Genomic DNA, 21,502 nt, shown 5'->3' with positions numbered 1-21,502 from the left:
GCAGGTGACACCACCATAGTGGGCCAGATCTCAAACAATGACAAGATGAAGTACAGGGGAAGGGGATAGGGAGCCTAGTGACAACGTGTGAAGACAACAACTGCTCCCTCAATGTCAGAAAAATGAAAGAGATGGTCATTGAGTTCAGGAAGCTGGTCAGAGTACACACCTCTCTGTATCAATGGTGCTGAGATGGAGATGGTTGTGAGCTTCAAGTGTAAGTATCACCAACAACTTATCCTGGTTCAGCCACGTGGACTCTATGGCCAAGAAAACACACCAACCCCTCTATTTGCTCAGAAGACTAAGGAAATTTGGCATGTCCCTGAATTTTTTTTTTAAAAACAGATGCACCACTGAAAGCATCCTGTCCAGATGCATCACAGCTTGGTATAGCTCGTGGCCCCAAGACCACGAGAAATTGCAGAGAGTTGTGAATGAAGCCCCACAAAAACTAATCTCCCCTCCGTTGACTCTGTCTGCACTTCCGGCTGCCTCAGGAAAGCAGCTAACATAATCAAAGACCCTTCCCACCCCAGTCATTCTCTATTCTCCCCCCTTGATTTGAGCAGAAAGTACAAAAACTGGAGAACACGTACCACCAGGCTCAAGGACAGCTCCTATCCTGCTGTACAAGACTCTTGAACAGACTTCTTATATGATAAATATGAACTCTTGATCTCTCAATCTACCTCATCATGGCCCTTACATTCTATTTGTCTACTTGCACTGCACTTTCTCTGTAAATGTAACACTATATTCTGCATTCCGTTTTGTCTTCCTTTTGTACTGAAGGTTTGGTACCACAATGTACTTACGTATAATCTATTTGGAATGGCATGCAAACAAAAGCTTTTCACTGTACCTGGTTACATGAGACAATAATAAACCAAAACAAATAAGTATTCATTCTTAATTATTCTCAGCAATCTTAAATATGCAATTCACATGCCAATAACATTAAGCAAATCATCTTAACATGGATAAATTACTGAAATGGGCACCATGGTTTGACTCAAACCCAAGAATTTAATCAAAACATAAACCCTGCACATATAGTCATGTAGACTGGCTCTACTTAAGGAAATTAATCAACATTTAGGCATGGACATCAACGACAAATAACATTCACACCAGGCTACTGCCATCTCCTATAAGCATTCAATGGGATTGCTATCATGAAATTCCTCCAAGCAATATCTTGGGTGTCACCAGTGACCAGAAACTCATCTGGACCAGCAATATTAACACTGTGGCTACAAGACCAGTCAGCAGTTGGGTATACTGCAGTCAGCGACTCACCACCCGACACCAAGGCCTTCCCACTGGCTGCAAGGCAGAAGTGATGAGGTGATAGAATACTCTCTACTTGCCTGAATGAATGTAGCACCAACATCTGTCAAGAAGCTAGGCACATCCAAGACAAAGCAGCCCACTGGACTGCCATTAGCCAAAACATGTCCTCCACCACCAGTAGCTGTGATGTGTACCATTTATAAAGAGCACTGCAGTTATTTACCAACATGACCCTGACAGCACCTTCCAAACCTGCCATTGCTGCTACAAAGGCCAAGGGCAGCAGGTGCATGGGAACACCATCACCTGCATGCACCCTGCCAAATCACACACCATCCTGACAGAAATAACTCACTGCAGCTTCATCAATACTGGATCCAAGTCTTGGAATCACCCCCTCCCAACAGCACTGTGGGGAATACTCTCATCAGAAGGACTTCTGTGCTTCAAGAAAATACTGTCACTTTCTCAAAGGCAATAAATGGTAGCCTTACCAACATCACCCATATCCCAATAAGGAATTTAAAAAAAACTAACCTGCACACCTCAACTGAGGTGTTCAGCTGTAACATGACTGCATGTTTGGTGTCGATGGTAAATGATGAATTCCCAGGGTGTTTTTGTTGAAGTCCTAAACGCTTTTTAGAAGACACATTACCAAGTTTCTGAAACTTGCACTGAGCAACAGGGAAAAAAAAGCAAGAAAGAAAATGTTAGCTTTTGATTTATATTTTGCTTCACGATTTAATTTAATGTATTATAAACCCTATGTCTGAAGCTAGAATCAAGATTGAAATCAAATAAAATTATCAATGAGAAAATTAAAACATACTTAAGTTTCACCCCAAACCACTTTCATGGGCATTTCCACAGTACTTAAATAAATTCGGTCAACTCAACAATTTATAGGCGACCCCGACATTACAGGGGCGGGGTGTTCACATTCTGGAGGACCGTCCGATCTCGATTTTCCATTATACCAAGCCACACCATCTGCATGTGCATCAAGAAATGTGAGTTGAAAAAAAACTAACATTTTTTATTCCATATGTCAGATTTTTTGGTGAATTTCTGTTACCTGAACTGCTGTAAAGTGGAATTCACCTGTATGTAGCACATTTAAAATCCTAAAGCACTACACAAGTGTCAACAAAATTTGATGCTGTCACACATGGAAATATTAGGACAGATGACAAGAAGGTTGGGAAGAGAGGTTGGTTTAAAGGAGTATCTTAAGGGAGGGAAAAGTTATAGATGGGCAGAGAATTGCAAAGGTTTAAGAAGAAAACTCCAAAGCTTGGAACCTTGTATTCACAAAGCAATAGTGGAGTGACTGAATTCAGAAATGACCAAGAAACCAGAATTAGGGGAGCAAAACCTGGACATTTATAGTGCCTGCAGAAATGAGTAACCTGGATCTTGCTGGTAAATGCCAGCAAGACTGGCACTGCCACACATAGATAATGCATGTCCCAAACCTAATCAAAAGTAGCAAACAGATGGAGTCCAGCAGCAGATTTCAACCTTACTGAGATCTCCCAACATTTTACATTGGGGAAAAATAGGCTTTCAAATCCTGCACCAGCACAACCGACGCAGCAGCTATTGCAACACTGATTTCTGCAGGGATTGTAGGGATGCAGGGGAGAAAGAAAAAAAAGGTTAAGAACTTCTTTTAGAAATATTTCAGTGTTTGTGTTTTTTGTTTAAAAGCTGCTTCATTTGCTCTTTTAAAGCACAATCTTTGAAAAGTGTTTCAATTGTTTAGTTCAATTTTAATAGTCATTGAATGTTCTGAATGTCAATTACATTGGAAACATCTGGAAACTACTAGGCCAGCTTTGGGATCAGGCCTCCTTCAGTGGCCTTCAGATGCCTCATCATCATTTAGATAACGCCATTGTGTCAGTGAAGAAGGTCCTCCACATCTAGCCTTGGTAACCCGGGGCACGCAGCCACCACCCATAATGGTAGCAAAATCTGTCACATAAAAGTTAACCAGAGCCAGATCACAACTTCAAAAATGATTACACCTCCAATTTGAAATTAAGAGGTTCACACATGAAATGCTCTTCAAATTCCAATGATTTCTTTGTATTATTTTCGGTTTCTTAATATCAAAACATACGTACTAAGAAATTAACCAACTCACAAAATAAAAATTTATTTGTTATGGCACAAATGGTAGCCATTTGACCCATCATGCTGACCCCTTGTTGAGTATTCTATTGAGTCTCTTTCCCATTGCCCCATAGACCTGCAGATTATTTCCCTGAAGCACCTTTCCAATTGTGTTCTGGAACTGCTGATTATTTCCACCACCCTTGCATGCAGAGCAAGGTATTTGTACACAAACATATAAAAAGTTTCTCTCACATTCCTCTTGTACCTTTAGGCTTTCACTTTGTTTATGCCGTCTGACATTTGAACCATTCGCAGATGGAAACTGCTTTTCTCCACTTATCGATGAAATGATCAAATGGTTCAATGGTTCAGTATATTTTAAGTTATTTTTAATAATGTTAAGATCAGATTACATACAGATGGAAGATAGCATGCTGAGAAACTCATTGAACTGCTAAAACTATACCAAGTTGCCAACTTTAAATACATCTAGTAACACTTTTCAACTGAATGAGAAAATAATAGTACACATGTAACCCTCACCTTTGTGACTGTACAAATGTACTTCAGCATAAACTTGAAGCCTTGTAAAACAATACAATTGCAAATTCACCCAAAAGAAGAAACTGCACACATATGCGCACAAGTTTCAAAAATAGAACAAAGATAAACAAAGTTATCTGGGTATTAATACCGATCACTAAAATTGGACATAATTGGTCCTTTACCAGGGTGCTTCCCCCATCTGTATTATATTGGCATTGGGCCAGAGACATGTCACCTTCTTACTTTCAATTGTTTAGTTCCGTTACAGCAAGTGCATTCTGGACTATACACCAATGAACCCAGCTGCAACAACTGGTGAGACACAACTTAATCTACTTCACACTCACGTGGTAACAGTGATCTGACAGCCAGGAGACAACGAGCTCCTCGGATAATTCATTATAAACACTTAAAATTGCCTGGTCCATCTCAAGTTTATGATGCTTTCTGTCAGGAGACTCTGTAATGACAAAAAAAACCTCAAAAACTAATACGATAGCACAAAAAATTTTGAACTTCTAGTTACTTCAAAGTTTTCCAGATACAAGAATGGTTAAGATATTATGAAACAACAAAATAAAGGCTATTAATTTGCCCTTTTCAAATCACTTGACATAGATTTCCAATGGCCTAATGATAGCCTGATCAGAGGCTACTGTCAATGCACAATGTATATGATTACTTTACTCAACTAATGATCCAGAGACACTATATCAAATGCTGTCAGAGTTGCTGACGATTTTTCTTCACATATGCACACATAGACACACATGCAGTTTTCTCCCAGCTACTTTTATTTCTCTTTTTAAAAATTGGGGTAGCCACATTTCCTTTATCTAAATGGCATAATTAACTGCAGGCTGCCTTAGTCCACTGGACGACAGTGGAAATTGCCAACTAAATACAGTGACAGCATTTTACTCACATACACATTTTAACAGACAATTTCTCACATACAATAAGTACACTTCCTACACGTTTATTTAGTGAACATCTCCCAACAATCAGTAACCAAGGGTCTTACAACAATCAAAAACAACTCTGCATTTTATCTTGAAAACCAGAAAAAAAGCAGGTACTGAAAATCTGAAAAATAGAATAAAACTACCGGAATTGGAGAATATTAAAAGGTTTTAATCACAAGGATGTAAGAAGAGAAAAACTTGTGAAAGGTTATTTAGCTATGTTCCCTTTCAACAAACTGTCAATATCAGAAATGATCAGTAGAAGAATTATGATGCATCTTTAATCAAGAAGTTTTTACCTGGTGAACAACTGGTGTTCCTAACTACTGCTTCAGGGCAGCCAACAGATCTGTCAGCATACTTGTAGAGACATGTGACTTATGTCTAACTGAATATATCCTGTGTGCTTCAGGATGTTAGTGATCACTACTCATTCTACTGTAATGTCAAACTTCTCACACACTCTCATTTGACTTCACTCCTGGTTACCAGCTATCAAATACATAGCCAATCAAGACTTCAGATTGGGCCAATTACAGCAGCATTCATTGCCCAACAAATCACTAAACATCAATAATTTAAAAATAAATAGATACCTTCCACACCCTCCCCCACTGTTCTAACGCAGGAAGTACAGTAGCTAATTTACATACAGGAAGATGACAGATACAGCAAAGAATAAACTGCCTATTAATCCATTTTAGACACTGGTTGAAAGTTGTGCATTCTTGATTGAGTCAGGAGACTCTGGATACAAGTGACACTGAGATGAGTACAAAATTGATCTCGGCACTCTCTTGAGTACTGGGGAATGTTGTGCTGTCAAAGCTCCTGGCTCTTGAATGAAACATTAAATGGAGATACCATGTGTACTCTTCTATAGATGGAAAATGGTACCATAATGATCAGATGATATCATAATTATCATAAGGCGGCACAACAGCAGCATTCAGAGTTTGAGGAGATATGGTATGTCACCAAAGACTCTTGCTAATTTCTATGGATGTGTGGTGGAGAGCATTCTGACTGGTTGCATCACAGTCTGGTATGAAGACTCCAATGCACAGGAACACAAGAGGCTACAGGGGGTTGTAGACTCAGCCAGCTCCATCATGGGCACAACCTTCTCCACCATGGAGGACATCTTCCAGAGGCGGTGCCTCAAAAAGGCAGCATCCATCACTAAGGACCCTCACCATCCGGGATATGCTCTCTTCTCATTACTATCATCAGGGAGGAGGTACAGGAGCTTGAAGACCCACACTCAATGATTCAGAAACAGCTTCTTCCCCTCTGCCATCAGATTTCAAAACAGTCCATCAACCCATGAACACTACCTCATTATTCCTTTGTTTTTGCACTATTTTGTAATTTATAGTAATTTTATGTCTTTGCGCAGTACCACTACTGCAAAACAATTAATTTCATATCATATAAAATAGTGATAATAAACCTGATTCTGATGAAGAGCAGAGAGGGACTGTTACTTCCCCACAAAACCGCTCCCACACATGTAGGACAATGCAATCCCTCTGCAATGATCAGACCAGCCCCTTTTATCCCCCCTGCATTCAGTCTTCATACTCCCACCTCCCACAAATCCACCCAGTGACCATAGATATCTGCTGTGCCCCCCCCCCCCCAAGACCCTGATACAGCCCCCTGCACCACCCACTCCTCCGGGGCCCCTTGCATCCCCTCCCCCCGGGGTACTCACTCCCTCCCTCCCCCCCGGGGGCCTCCGTCTCTCCCCCTTTCCCCCCCTGGGGCCCTCCGTCCGCCCCCCCGGGCCCTCCGTCCCGTCCCGTCCCGTCCAGTCCCCCCCTCCCCCGGGCCCTCCGTCCCCCTCTCCCTTCCCCGGCCTCCTCACCTCCAGCCACCGTCAACGGGTCCACGCCGCCCACCATCAACACTGACAGGGAAGCAATCAGCGCGGCCACTAGGCCCAGGCTGAAGCCGGCCGGCTCCATCAGCTCTCCCGCCTCGGCCCGGTTGCTCCAACGCCGCCCCAGCGCTCCACTCAGCCGCGGCGAGTCAAACTCCTAGCGGCGCCTCCTCCTCCTCTCCTCAGCCACCCGGCGCCACTTCCGGCGCCAGCTCCGCCTCCTGGGACGATGCGGTGAGTGGGCGGAGCTTCTGTTGGAGCCAATCAAACAGCAGGGGCGGGGATTGTGTGGGGGGCGCGGCTTCCGTTGGAGCCAATCAATCATCAGGAGCGACGGTGGGCGGGCGGCAGTCAGGGGCGGGGCCTGTGTGGGGGGCGGGGCTTCTGTTGGAGCCAATCAATCAGCAGGAGCAGGGTGGGAGAGCGTCAGTCGGGGGCGAGGCTTGTCTGGGGGCGGGGTTTTGAGGGATGGGACTGGCGGGGGCGTGGCTTAGATGTGGGGATGAGTAGATGGGCGGGGCATCGTGGTGGGCGGGGCTTCGTGTGTTCATTGTGTTCATTGAGTTCATCGAGAGGAGCCGACCAGAGGGTCCTGTGCCTTCTGAGCTGAAGTTTGGAAAGGGACGTTTGTGCAGTCGGTGCAAAATCAAAGTAACTGCAATTCTGAACTAAAACAGAAAATGCTGGAATTACCCAGCGGGTCAGGCTGCCTCTGTGGGAAGAGAAACAGAGTTAACGTTTCAGGTCGAAGACCCTTCGTCAGAAGTGGGAAGGACACGCGAGAAGCTGCAAGGAGGGTGGAGGAGAGGAAATGCTCAGATTGGGTCCAATGTTTAGACTATATCTCTTAATGCTAAATTCTCCACAAACCAAAATGGGTCATCTCCTAATAGAACATACAGCACAGTACAGCACCTTCGGGCCACAATGTTGTGCTGACATTTTATCCTGCTCCCAAGATCTACCTAACCCTTCCCTCCCACATAGCTCCCCATTTCGCTATCATTCATGTGTCTAAAAGTCTCTTAAATGTCGCTAATGTATCTGCCCCCACAACCTCTGGCGGCAGTGTGTTCCACGTACCCACCACTCTCTGTGTAAAAAACTTACCCCCGACATCCTCCTTATACCTTCCTCCCGTCACTTTAAAATTATGTCCCCTTATGTTAGCCATTGTCACCCTGGGATAAAGCCTCTGACTGTCCACTCGATCTATGCCTCATCATCTACCTTACCAGTTTCCCTTAATATCTTGCTGGAAGAACTTAGCATCTTGTTTTTTTCATCTAGATTCCAGCATCTGCAGTCCTTTGTTTCTCCCTTAATATCTTGAAAGCTTCAGTCAAACCATCATCATCCTTATAAATTTTATGTGATACAATCAAAGTTGGTGTAATTGCACATTGTTAGAGTTTTTTTGGACTTTGGAGTCCAGGTTTTGGTGTGGTAAATCTATGTTGCACTCCCTTTAATGTCTCATATCCCAAACCCTTAGTAAGGTAGATCTGATTTAACCAAGGCTCCTTATAGCTGTAGTTTAAGCTGTTTCCCTTGTAATCCAATAAATATAAAGAATGGGAGTGCATCAGTGTGGAAGTATTATAAGACAATCCCATGAGGGAACCCCTGTCACCCTGAACATGGACATTATCAGGGTGACAGGGGTTCCCTCATAGGATTGTCTTATAATACGGGGAAAATAGAAAGAGTAGTCCTTTCAACCTCTCCCATCTTCTATTATTCAATGATCAATTAACATATTCATTATGCAACTCAATTTACTCTCCTTGGCTTCATCATTCAAATGCAAGGTAAAGCAATCCCCCCCAGCCAATATCATTTACAGGAAATCCAGACAACTACTAGGGATTCCACAAAATATCTGGCATCCAAATGTGCAGTGAGAACCCTCCAATTGTCCTCTTCAAGTAATATTTAATTGCCTTTTGAAATTTCCTATGGTATCTGCTTCCTCCACCCCTTCATGTAATATATTCTAAAACATCAATATGAGAAAAACACCTTCGATTCGTTTGCCAATAGGGATACATCAATGACCTCTGGTTCCCAATCCACTTGCCAATGCAAATAGTCTTTCCCAGTTTTCTCCATTTTTATAACAGTTTCTATTAGGTCCTCCCTTAACCTCTTCAATGATTAGGAAAATATCCCCAGCTTTTGAAATCTCTCCACACACAGTCTCTCTTCTGGTATCATCTGGTAAATCTTCCCTGCGGCCTCTGCAAAGTTTTGACATTCTTCCTCATATTTTAATCTTATGATTGAATTTGAGTTCTCACATGCTCAAACCAAATGGTATAGGGGCAGACCAACTAGCAAATTGAACACAATTTCTATGTCTTTCACGAGAGACTGCATAAACTGCATTAGTCTTCTTTGGAGCAGGAAAGGCTGAGGGGTGAACGGAATGAGATAAACAAAATTATGAGGGGCATGGTTATGGTAGATAGAAATTTTTCTCTTGACAGAGATGTTCATGAACAGGGGGCATAGGTTTAGGTTAAGAGGTAGGGGATTTAGAAAGATTTTTGTTCACATAGATGGTGATTGGAATCTGGAATTCACTGGCAGAGGGGTAGTGGAGGCAGGTATTCTTATGTTAGAGGTATGTAGTACCACTATGCATTCGAAGCACCATGGCATAGAGGTCTAGAGGCCCAACACTGAGAAATGGGATTAGAATAAGGAGGTATTTGATGACCAGTATGATGGTGGACTGAGGACCTGCTTCCATGTTGTATGACTCTCTGACTCTTCCTTGGGAACTAGCAACTATTTGGCCGTGGGCTTTAAAGAAATTAAAACTGGTATCTCTCATCAATTCAGAATAGGTTAATAGAGGATAAGGCAGACCATAGGTTTGGATTATTGAACATCTGGAGAATAAAATTCAACATTTGGTAATAGAAAAACAGGATATTTGTCCAACTGTTAAGAAATGAATAAAGATTAGTATGGGCATGGCCCTTGCTGTGGTGATTCATGCAACACAGAAGTTAACACTCAGATAGAATAAACAATGACTTTTGGCCTTCATGGCAAAGTGAATGGAGTACAAGTGTAGGAAAGTCTTGTTGAGACCACATCCAGAATACTACATCTCGAGTGCTGGGTGAATGTATCGTTGCTATAATTAACAAAAGGCAACTTGTCTTGGAGGCTCACTGGATTGATTGTTAGGATGAGAATAGTTTACTGTGAGAATACTGGATCTGAATTGTCTAGATTTGAGATGAATGAGAAATGATTTCATTGAAATATGCAATATTGTTTGCAGCTCAACAGGGTAGATACAGGGATGTTTCCGCTGTCTAAACTGCCTAGAGATTGAGATGAGATTGGGATGGAGTAAGACTGGCCTATATTCACTGGAATTTAGCAGTATGAAAGGTGATCTCATTTTGGATTCCATAATGGACTGACAGGGTAGGTACTGAGAGGCCGTTCCCATTGTCTGGAGAGTCTAATACCAGGTGGCACAGTCTCAGTGTGAGCATCAGCTATTTGAGGAAACCTCTTTACTCAAAGCATTGTAAATCTTTGGAATCAGTCTCCAGACAGCTGTGGATACTCAACCATTGAGCATAATCAATACTGAGATTTGCAGAAGTTTGAATACTATAGGAATGAAGGGATGTGGGGACCTGGTGTGGAGAGGGTGAACAGGATCAGCCATATTTCTTTGAATAGTGCAGCTGGCTCAAGGGGCTACTCCTATTTCTACTTAGGACATCCCTACATTCTAATTCAGGCTGAATGACCAGCTTCAGTGTCATCAGAATGTAAATACATAAGAAACAGAAGCAGGATTAAGGAAGTTGGCCCTTCAAAGATCATGGCTGCTATTTTACCTCACCACAGCACCACTTTGTTGTACCAACCTTTTGTCCCTTGATTCCCTTAATATCCAAAAACTTATCGATCTCTGCCTTGAATATATTCAATGACTTGAGCCTCCACATCCCTCTTGGGCAGAGACGTGCGTAGATTCACTAGCCTCTGTGTGTGGAAATCTCTTCTCATCTCAATGCTAATGGCTGGACGGCCTAGCCAGTGGAAACATCATTCCTGCATCTACCCTGTTGTAGCAGCCAGAGAGATGTCAAGTATCCCATCAGGCTCTGGGAGGACTCCCCGCTGACTAGAAAGAGATGTTGGGAACCAAGAACGAAGAAGCAGTGAAGGTCACATGACCGACGCCTGGTCGGTACTAACATGAGAACATCGCTGAGACAGCTTTACAGCCCCGCAAACTATCCCAATGTGAGCCATCCAGAGAACAGAACACGCAAATCGGAATATTTTGGAAAGTGCCAATTGTGGAGGGAACAGTCGGATAAATTGCAAAAAGCACAGACACTGATAAATAAGGAACCAAATGGTTGAGGTAAGTGTGGAATGGCACCAGCAAGAATTTTAAGGGGTTAAAAGAAACATATGAATAAGGGTGTGGATACATGACTAACAAACCTTCAGGATCTATGGGAGATCGAGCAATTCAATATTATCAGAAGAGAACAGATGTGAAGGAATTAGAAGGGGAGGACAACAGGACTGGATGGGAAGATCAAAGAAAGCCTTTAGAAGATTGGAGGAAAAATCATATAAAAGGATTGTTGAAGACATCAGGAGCAGTGGCTACGGAAACCAACCACCGAAGAAGACCCTGAGTCCAGGGCCTCAGAGAAGAACTCATCAAGATCAAACCCTGCCCAGGTTCATCAAGAGTGGGGTAATGTCTGAATACAAGTAGTGGGTTTTGGAAGTTGTGAAAGCAAACAGAAGAGTTGTGTAACTAAAAGAGTTGTGAAACTAGTTAATGAGTCTTGTTTGAAACTACATCATGAATCATTGAGTTGTTTGAACTAATCGCGATTAATAAAATAATTGTTAGACAAAGTCATTGTCTCGTGTGTTTTATTGTGTGCTGCATTTAACTGGCAACACTGTCGAACCCCATAAGAATTTTGTATGTTTTAATCAAGTCACCTTCTCAAGTCTAGAGAATGCAGACCTAGTATGCTTCATCTCTCCTCTCAGTACAATCTTCCCAGCCCCGGAACCAGTCTGGTGAATCTTCATTGTACTCTCTCTCTCTCTCAGAAGTATATCATTCTTTCCACATCAGTCTTTTCCTGTAGAAAACAGCTTATCCTCTATTATAACATCAACAGCAGAGTTTGTACATAATTTTAATATAATTTAACAGCATGGGAGGAATGAGCTGTTGGTCACGGGAGGGAAAATATTTTGGGGTGTGGGCTGATAAGCAGAGTGGAGCTAATGAGGGTGTGGGAGAAATACCCAGCAGCAATACTTATAGAAACAGCAGAAGAGTCACAGGGAGAGATTGCTGTGGTTAGAATGTATATGTCCGGTGGAGTCCAGGGAGAGGGGTATCGATCGGATGGGAATGGGGGAAGGGTCCCAGGATAAGAATGCAGAAAGATGCAGGGAAGGCGAGGATGGGATGGAATGGGAAGAGTCCCAGTTCAGGGGTATGATATAGAGACAAGTGAAATCATTGGGCACAGCAGTATTGTGGAAAGGGGTGAGTGAAAGTCACAGAGTGATGTTGTAGAAGCAGGCCTATCAGCCACTGAATCCACACTGACTGTCAACCATTTACAAGAATGCTCCACATTCATTCCCATTATATTATTTTCTCTGCACTACCATCAACTCCCCCCTCCCACTCGCCTACATACTGGCAGCAATTTATAATGGCCAATTAACCTACCAACCCGCTTGTCTTTGGCACGTGGGAGGAAACCAGAACACCCAGAGGAAGTCCACATGGTCACAGAGAGACCATGCAAACTCCTCACAGACTGCGCCTGGGTCTGGCGCTGTGAGGCAGCGGCTTTACTAGCTGCACCACTGTGCCATCCCAGAGTCCTGATAGAAGTGGAGGAGGGACTAACGAGGTTGCAGGCTCTGGGTGTAGTATGGGGAGTGGTGTGTTAATTGATAATCAGACATCGAAGGGTGGGGATATGAGCTGAGTGGGAGAAGGGTATTGGCTTAATAGGGAGCAAGGTGTGATCATTCATGGGATAAGGGTCTGTGGATATAATGGGTAATGGAATGAGCAGGAGAAGGGTCCCACAGTGTGAGAGCATCAGAGCTGGCAGCCAAGAGAAAACATTAGAGTCCTGTGGACCTGCACAGTAGGAGATGTGTTGGCTTCTTTTATGGATACAGCCAAGAAAAGGAAGGTTGTCAAGAATTGCTCCATATTTGCTTTATCCTGTATTGATAAACAGAGTCAGTTTATATCGAAGGGATTTTATTTGAGGTGAATTACAGCATCCTTCAAGAGCAAAATCTCAACATTTATTATAATTCACGTAATGTCTCACTGTGAATACCAATCAGCTCTGATTCCTGTATCAGTGAATCATAAACAGCTTTGTAAGTTTGCACAACGTTCAGCATTGATGGGCGAAGCTGCGGCTTATTTCTCTTGCAGCCTTGATGCAAATGGAACAAATGAAGCCTGACCACGTCACTTCCTTCAACTTGGCCCAGCAAGAAATCCGTAACATCCGGAACCTTCCAAATATCTGTTTTCTCGTCATATGGAGGCATGAGGTCATCAGAAAATGGAAGCTTGTCGCCAAATGGCCAAAGCTGTTCTGGAGCCACAAAGTCACCATGGAGCTGCCGGGTACCACATTTTATTAAAACACCAGCACTTCGATTCACTAGTGGGAGAGCATCCAGATCATTGGCTATCACATGCAGGTCTGTCGTTAACAAATACTGGGACAAGGTCTTTGTCAGGTCATTGGAATCACACATAACACGGGTACCCAATGGGCTGTGGTGCAGATAATGCAGAAACCTCACATATTCAAGAGCTAAATGGAATCGAACTTCCCACGTATTAAAGTCACTGTGCTCCTCCTGTTCCAAAACTGAATTAACATTGGCTAGTGACCCCAGCGGGTGATACTCTGTGAGGATAGTGGGATCCTCTTCACAGTATCCCAGCAGTTGAACCACGTATGAACTTTGCAAACCTTTCAGCATCTCTAACCCATGAAAGAAGTCATCGCTGAATTCAGAGGCAGCAAGTCGAGAGAGAGTCACTTTATTTCCCCTCCAGTTTGCAAGGAAAACCTGCAGATTAAACAGGGGCAATGGCAAATATACATGGCAGACGATGTTTCAGAGATTTACTTAGAGATATGTTAATTGCTTCAGGTAGGTTGCAATGGGTTAACTATCTATTCTCATGTTGAAAACATTCCATACCATCCCTGTTCCCTACCTTTACAGTATGCAGCCACATACGAACTCTTCATTCCACCAACTCTGTCCTCTGGCAGTTCCCCCATTTCCTTGGTCCCAGCATTAGTTGTTCTACCTTCACCTTGTCCCTAAGCTTTGAAATTCCCTCCCTAAACCTCACCACCACTTTCTACTACATGCTATGTTGGCGCAGGAAGCGTGGCGACACTTGCGGGCTGCCCCCCAAATCACTACGCAAAAAGATGTATTTCACTGTGTGTTTCGATGTACATGTGACTAATAAAGAAATCTTACCTTATCTACTTAAAAAAAACTCCATCAATCCTACCACCTTGGTCACTCCTCCCAGTGATTCCTACTTTGGTTTGGTGTTAACATTTTTGTCCAGTTGCATTCTTGTGAATTGCCTTGGGCTGTTTTACAACAGTAAAAGCCCTGTATAAATTCAACCTGTTATTCCATTAATGTGTGCACCTGAATGGTTCAGCCAGGTGCCGATCAAAGCAACCAAATCAACAGTAACCACCCATCGCTGTCTCCTTTGAATTGGAACAACCAAATAACCTAAAAAAATCCTCTCAAAAAAAATATTTTTAGTTTCCTCTTTATCACAAATCCTACGTCTTATGCTTTTTTTTGCATAAATTTACTTAATTGCTCTCTTTATGTAAATTGCCACGTTAGTCTGATAGGAGACACAAGAGCAAGAAAGAAGATGCTGGAGGAACTCAGTGGGTCAGGCAGCATCTGTAGAGGGAAATGGACAGCCAATGTTTCAGGTCAAGACCCTTCATCTGCACTAAAAGAGGGGAGATTGCCAGTAGATAGGGATGAGGGGAAGGGGTGGAGCAAGAGCTGGCAAGTGATAGGTGGATCCAGGTGAGGAGAGGTAAGTCCACACTTGCTTCCTCTATCTGCCTATCACCCCTCCTCACCTGGATCCAGTTATTGCTTGCTAGCTCTTGTCCAGCCCCTTCCCTTCACTTCTTTATACTGGCCACCTTCCCTCTATCTTTCTGTCCAGATGAAGGGTCTCAACCTGAAATGTCTAGGGTACTGGTGAGACTGCACCTGGAGTACTGCGTGCAGTTCTGGTCTTCTTACCTGAGGAAAGATATACTCGCTTTGGAGGCGGTGCAGAGGAGGTTCACCAGGTTGATTCTGGAGATGAGGGGGTTAGCCTATGAGGAGAGATTGAGTTGTCTGGGACTATACTCACTGGAATTCAGAAGAATGAGAGGGGATCTCATAGAAACATATAAAATTATGAAAGGGATAGATAATGAAGGTTAATAAAGGGATAGGCAGGAAGGTTGTTTCCACTGGTAGGTGAGACTAGAACTAGGGGACATGGCCTCAAGATTCAGGGGAATAGATTTAGAACAGAGATGAGGAGGAATTGTTTTTCCCAGAGAGTAGTGTATCCGTGGAATTCTCTGCCTAGGGAAGCAATGGAGGCTACCTCATTAAATACATTTAAGACACAGTTAGATAGATTTTTGCATAGTAGGGGATTAAGGACTATGGGGAAAAGGCAGGTAATGGATCTGAGTCCACAGCCAGATCAGCCACGATTGTATTGAATGGCAGAGCAGGCTCGACGGGCCATGTGGCCTACTCCTGCTCCTATTTCTTATGTTCTTATGTCGACTGTCCATTTCTCACCATAGATGCTGCCTGACCCGCTGAGTTCGTCCAGCGTTCTTGTGTGTTAGTCTGATAGGAAACATAATTGTTGGGTACACACCAGACCAGCAGTGACAACTCAGGACCAGATCACTCAGTCTAACTGGGTGCTGATGCTCCACAGGACCTTCCCCCTGCCCTTTTTAGTCATTGATGTTATCTCTATATCTTTCAAGTTTCCCATTAATGCAACTCCCCTGCCCACCCTCATCTACATTACATGCTGGGAGATTCCCCATTCTAATCTTGAGTAAAGATGACGTGCGAACAAGGCCCACTAACATGAACAAAACATCCATCTGTACAGCTGCATTTAACAAAGTACAAATTTCAGGAACTGAAAGTTCTCCAACCTGCATCTTAATTTTAGTTGAATGAAATGAAAATTGGCCTCCCCTAGTTAGTGGGCACCACATTTCCAATTAAAAAAACACGCCTCATTCACTAATCAGTGAGAAGTTAACATACAGAATACAAAAAGGTGGCTAACACAATAAATAGATTTATAGCAAAATTCATTCAATTCTACTAAGACTGAACTTGGGTTCTCAAATTCCTCTGGGCACAATCTCTCTAAGTGTTGGAGACAGGAACCATAGGCTGGTATATTTCAGAAAAATAAAGACTTGTATTTCCATAGCGCCTTGCACAGTATCACAGAGAGGCAAAATGCTGTACCGTCAATCATAGTTTTGAAGTTCCACAATGTAGGAGATGCTGCAACCTATTTACTGCTAAATGTGATGTAGATGAGGATGGCAGGTAATCAGTTTTAATAATTTTGTGTGAGAGATAAAAACTGGTCAGGACAGAGAGAGCTGAGCTGCCCACTTCTGAAACTCTACTTTGGCCTCTTTTACGTAAACCTGGGTGTATACAAGGTCTTGGTTTAACATCTCACCTGCAGAACACTACTCCCTCAGAGCCATAAGAACATATCCATCTGAATTAGGTCTTGATCCAACACCATTAGTAAATTAGATATATGTTCACAGATCCTCATGCTTACAACAGAAGTATTGTTTTCTGTTGATGCACTGCAGTTATATTACGCTTATTGATGCCATTATTTAGCAGATCTCCACATCTGCCCAATGCCTCCAGTCACAGGTCAGTGTATGAGTTCACTTTTGGGGCTGATGTACCTGCGAACAATGAACAGTCAGCTGACAGGCAGCTCACCAATCAGAGGCAGTGAGAATTTAAGAGTTCCCATGGAACCAAGCTGGATGTGAGCATTGAGGAAAGGGAGAGAGAGAAAGAATCATTCCGAAGCAGGGAACACTGGGCTGCCAATAGTGTATGGGGCATTTTTTGTGGGATTATGAGGAACATCACTCATGCTGCTTCTGTCTCAGAAACATTCAACGACAAAAGGCTTTATTTTGGCACGGTGTCCAGTGATCCCTGTAAAGAACAATAGTTAAACTCCTCTAAATGTAGGGCTAATGGATGGAGTGAGCTCATGACGTGCTCCACTGGAATCTTCCAACATGTAGAATCTTCCTTAAGTGTTGAATAAGCCTCATATCTGTTTTGGGAAAGGGTCCAAACTGCCCTTCAAAAGTGGAATCAGACTTCACAGAGGCAGTTGTTTCATCTGAACAGGGAGGGAGAAGTAAACCACACCAATGCATAGCCTAAGTGGTGACATTATCAACTCTGAAGCAAATCTTATGTATTCAAGTCCCAAACCCAAGGCTTGGTCCCATCACCATGTTTGACATTTCAGTGTGGCACCAAGAGATTGGCTCAGTGTCACCTGTGCAGTCTCTCAGACGAGTCACTAAAAGAAACGCTGACTAATTTTTATTGCTCACCCAGCACCATTAAAGCATATACCGTATCTATTGTTGCATTGCAGTTTATGTGCTCTATGTGGACACAAATTAATTGCCATTTTTCCATTACAATAAAAAACACAATTTAACACTAATTGACTGTGATCTTCTAAGGGCATCATAAAATTATGAAAGGCTCTATGTAAATGTAAGTTCTTTCTAAACCAATCACAAAAGCTAAATGCTCCTCTTCCTATGACAGCAGCTCACCAAATTTGAAAACAGAACGAATAACACTGATCTAAAGGAAGAGGAGTGAAGAATCAGAGGAATATAGAGATCCCACCTGCTTAACAGCACCTTGTCCAATTAGCTCCATCACAGCAACCTCGTTCTGTATCATTTCACAGGATAACCAGGGGAAGCAATTCTTCATTCCTCCCAGCCAGAAGTAGCCAGATGGACAGGAGTCTGATGTCCTGTCTACTGGTCTCTTCAACCAACTCAACGCATCTAGAAGTTCATTTCTGAAGATGGCGGTGACTGTAAGGACGACAGCAACAAGGGGTACAAGGCTCAGGGTCACCCTCTGCCTTACTGAAGAGCCATGAATACCAGAGGCTGACATCTGCATCTTCAATAGTCCTGCACAAAGGTTCACAATGAAGAAGGCTGGGCTGGTGATCTTTTCCTAACTCTACGCTCAAAGCTGGTGTTGAATTGGTAGTGAGTCAGTTACTTAGCTGCAGAGCTGAGGAGTGCAAAGTGAATCACGGCTCAAAATCCAACATGTTCTCACTGTAAATGGGGAAATCAACGTTCTGCAGAACAAGTTCTGAACCAGTTCTTAAAGGCTTTGTGTGTAATCAAGACTTCAATGAGGCCCGACTTCGCCAGTTCAACATCAGTGAGGCAAGAGCTTACTACAGAGCATGCATGGCATTTGGTTTAGGGTTGACCACTCTGATTACATGTATTTCTTGGAGTTTTATCATATTATCTCTGTACCAAGTCTTTCTCCCCAATTCCAATACTTTTAATTACTAATAAACAGAAGTATTCAAGGAAAATGAAAACATTTTCTTTCACTTGCTCCTGATTTCCTTAAAGAGTGTCTAGATTTTTGATTAATTCCAGAAGATTGCTAGACATTTTGTTTCACCAGAGTTCTCTCGATTCACAGAACTGTGGTTCAAGTTCTTGGCTGACACTCTTGGGCAAGACTAAGGGAGTACAGAGATGTCATCTTTTGGATAATACATAACTGACACGTTTGGTCTACCTTCTCAGCTGAATGTAAAAGATCTGGCACTATTTTGAAGAAAAGCAAGGCATTTATGTATGACCTCCTGGCCAATATTTAATAGAGAATCAACATTATTGAAAAGGGATTATCTACTCAAATTGTGTAATCTTGCGGTGCATAAAACAGCTTTTACATTTCCCACATGATTACACTTTCATTGCATTTAATTGGGGTGCAGGGCAGTTTCAAACATCCTCATGGCGTCAAAGATATTCTGTAACTACAAGTCTTTGCTTTCACTCCTAGAGCAACAGCAACCTCGATGTAGGGCTTGTGTCCACGGAATGTCCATCGTTCAGAGTCTGTCCGTCAGGCTGGGGTAGTGGACCTTCTGATATCTTGCAAAGGGTGGCAAAAGGTCAGAAGCTGGAGGTATGAAGTTGAATCTTGGCTCCATTCCAATTGATTCTGACCTGAGCAACAACATTGCAGATGGAATATAAAGTAGAAAAAGGTGAGGTCGTGCACCTCGGTACACAGAACAGAAAAGCAAAGTATTTTTAAAATGGTGACAGATTGGAAATTGCTAATATTCAATGGGATCTAGGTGTCCTTATGCACAAGTCACTTAAAGTTAACAATGCAGACACAGCAAGCAATTAGAAAGGGAAATTGATTTGAGTACAGGATTAAAGATGTCTTATTCCTCGATGTACTTATGTATGGAATGAACTGTCTGGATGGCATATAAACAAAAGCTTTTCATTGCATCTCGGTACAAACCAATACCAGTAACATTTATGTGGGGCCTCGGTGAGATGGCACCTGGAATATTGTGTACAGTTTTGGTCTCCTCACTTAAAAAGAGATATATTTGCCCCATGGGGAGCACAACAAAGATTCACCAGGTTGGTTCCTGGGGTGGCAGGTTTGCAGTAGGGTGAGAGATTGAATAGACTAAGCCTCTATTCTCTAGTCTCATTGCAACTTTTGTACAGGGCTTCGCAGGGTGGAAGCAGCGAGGATGTTTCCCCTTGTTGAGAAGTCTGGAACCAAGGGGGTCAGTCACAGAGTAAGGGATAGGCCATTTAGGGCTGCAATGATAAAAGAATTCTTCAGGCAGAGGTTACGCGCAGGGACTTGGGAGCTCAGTCAACCTGTTCACTCAAAGCCCCATTTCAGGTTACTGAGAGAATCAGGTAATAGGAGGGGAGGGGAGGGGATGAGGGGGTGGAGAGGGAGGGGAGAGGAGGGAGGGAGAGGGGGAGGAGAGGGGACGTGGGGCGGGGGTTAGTGCAGGGACATGGAGCTGGGATGGATCAGCCATGATCTGGATACATGGCGGAGCTGGAAGGACAAGATGGCCAACTCCTGCTCCTGGGTCCTTCTGTTAGATCAGATGAGGCGCAGGCGGACCAGCCCCGTCCCACGGCCCTCCCGGTGAAGCCCAGCACCGCCCAGGGCCGTCAGACCGACGTGAGCAACAACCCGGCCCGCAAACACTGCCCGGCCCCGGCCCCGTACCTGCCCGGTTGAGGATTCAGTGCGGTTCCCCGCGTCGCAGCTGCCGCTGAGCGGCTCGAACCGCACCCGCGGCGAACGGGAGACGCGGTCACAGAGAGAGGGAGGGGGAGGGGGAGGGGGGGGGCAGTGTCAGAGAGAGAGAGACACACACACAGGTTATGAGTGTGTGTGAGAGAGAGGGTGTGAGTGTGAGAGGGAGAGAAAATGTGTGTGAGGGAGACAGGCAGTGTCAGAGAGAGAGAGAGAGAGAGAGAGAGAATGTGACACAGAGAGATAAACCTAGGCAGCTACCCACAGACCCAGAGGAAGTGACAGAGTGGCAGGCTGTGTCAGAGAGAGAGGGAGAGAAAATCAGCAGCAAAACACGGACAGATCCAAAGAGTGGGAGAGAGACATAAAGCCATATAACAACTCACAGGGGTGGTCAATGTCAGAGAGTGAGAGAGAGATCCAGACCTGTCACAGACTCAATACACACAGCAGTACATAGACCCAGAGAATGTACGTGAGAGTGAGAATGTCAGCAAGAGAGAGACACCAAACTAGACCCAAACCAAAACATACTCAGATAGAGACAGACCTGAACACGGATACAGGGATCTGGACAGTGTCAGAAAGAACCAGACTTTCATGGGCAGGACATCCCTAGGTAACTTTCGACATTGTTGGGCAGATGCCACTGTTGGAGCTATACCAAAACAGCTTGTTCAGAAGTCCATGGTTTGATTTTAATGATAAAATGAGGGAAATGATGTACCATGATACATATTGTGGTGGAATATTATTCTGTCGCTGTTGATGGCCCACAGTGCGCACGAGTGCAATCTTAGGCTGATAGAACTGTTCTGAAAGGATCCCATTTAGCACAATGGTAACGCCATAGAATACCATTGCGTCCTCAGCACCAAAACCATTTTGCCTCCGCAAGGATTGTACAGTAGTCACTCCTACCAAACCTATCACAAGGTATATGCAGTAACTTGTCTAATGCAAACAAGGAGGTGTTGGGTATAAGAGTAAGGAAGTCATGCTGCAGTTATATAAAACTTTAGTCAGACCACACTTGGACTATTGTGTGCAGTTCTGGTTGCCCCATTATAGGAAGGATGTGGAGATTGGAAAGGATGCAGAAGAGGTTTACCAGGATGCTGCCTGGATTTGAGGGTATGAG

At 43.6% G+C, this 21,502-nt stretch overlaps 2 protein-coding genes across 4 annotated transcripts in view; both read right to left on the bottom strand.

Annotated features, from left to right (window-relative positions):
- Positions 1-7,038, bottom strand: part of hgsnat (heparan-alpha-glucosaminide N-acetyltransferase) — a 35,663-nt gene extending 28,625 nt beyond the window's left edge. The window contains exons 1-3 of one of the 2 annotated variants that reach the window (XM_052009527.1): positions 6,802-7,038; positions 4,314-4,426; positions 1,834-1,973 (exon numbers count right to left, since the gene is read on the bottom strand). In XM_052009527.1, the coding sequence (XP_051865487.1) occupies positions 1,834-1,973; positions 4,314-4,426; positions 6,802-6,901 (353 nt within the window). In that variant the 5' untranslated portion in view covers positions 6,902-7,038. The remainder of the gene's footprint in view (positions 1-1,833; positions 1,974-4,313; positions 4,427-6,801) is intronic. The other variant, XM_052009537.1, reaches the window with a different exon arrangement.
- Positions 7,039-13,115: 6,077 nt separating this feature from the next.
- On the bottom strand, positions 13,116-20,546 carry pomk (protein O-mannose kinase). 2 transcript variants are annotated; one of them, XM_052010464.1, is made up of 3 exons: positions 20,332-20,546; positions 17,908-19,280; positions 13,116-13,962 (listed from the first exon to the last, which is right to left on the bottom strand). In XM_052010464.1, the coding sequence occupies exons 2-3, from the start codon at positions 18,193-18,195 to the stop codon at positions 13,177-13,179; spliced, it is 1,074 nt and encodes a 357-aa protein (XP_051866424.1). In that variant the 5' UTR covers positions 18,196-19,280; positions 20,332-20,546; the 3' UTR covers positions 13,116-13,176. The 2 variants fall into 2 exon arrangements, with proteins under 2 accessions (XP_051866424.1, XP_051866425.1); XM_052010465.1 differs by having other exon boundaries at positions 17,908-18,104; positions 20,332-20,392.
- Between the last annotated feature and the right edge of the window lie 956 nt (positions 20,547-21,502).

This window comes from Pristis pectinata, chromosome 2 (genome assembly GCF_009764475.1).
Source record: "Pristis pectinata isolate sPriPec2 chromosome 2, sPriPec2.1.pri, whole genome shotgun sequence".
Lineage (NCBI taxonomy): Eukaryota > Metazoa > Chordata > Chondrichthyes > Rhinopristiformes > Pristidae > Pristis > Pristis pectinata.
This window is presented reverse-complemented; position numbering and strand designations above follow the sequence as displayed.

Coding starts and splice junctions, on each gene's coding strand:
- pomk (XM_052010464.1), bottom strand. CDS start 18,195: ATGCAGATGTCAGCCTCTGGTATTCATGGCTCTTCAGTAAGGCAGAGG. Junction 13,963..17,907: donor GACAAGGTGCTGTTAAGCAG/GTGGGATCTCTA, acceptor TTTAATCTGCAG/GTTTTCCTTGCAAACTGGAG.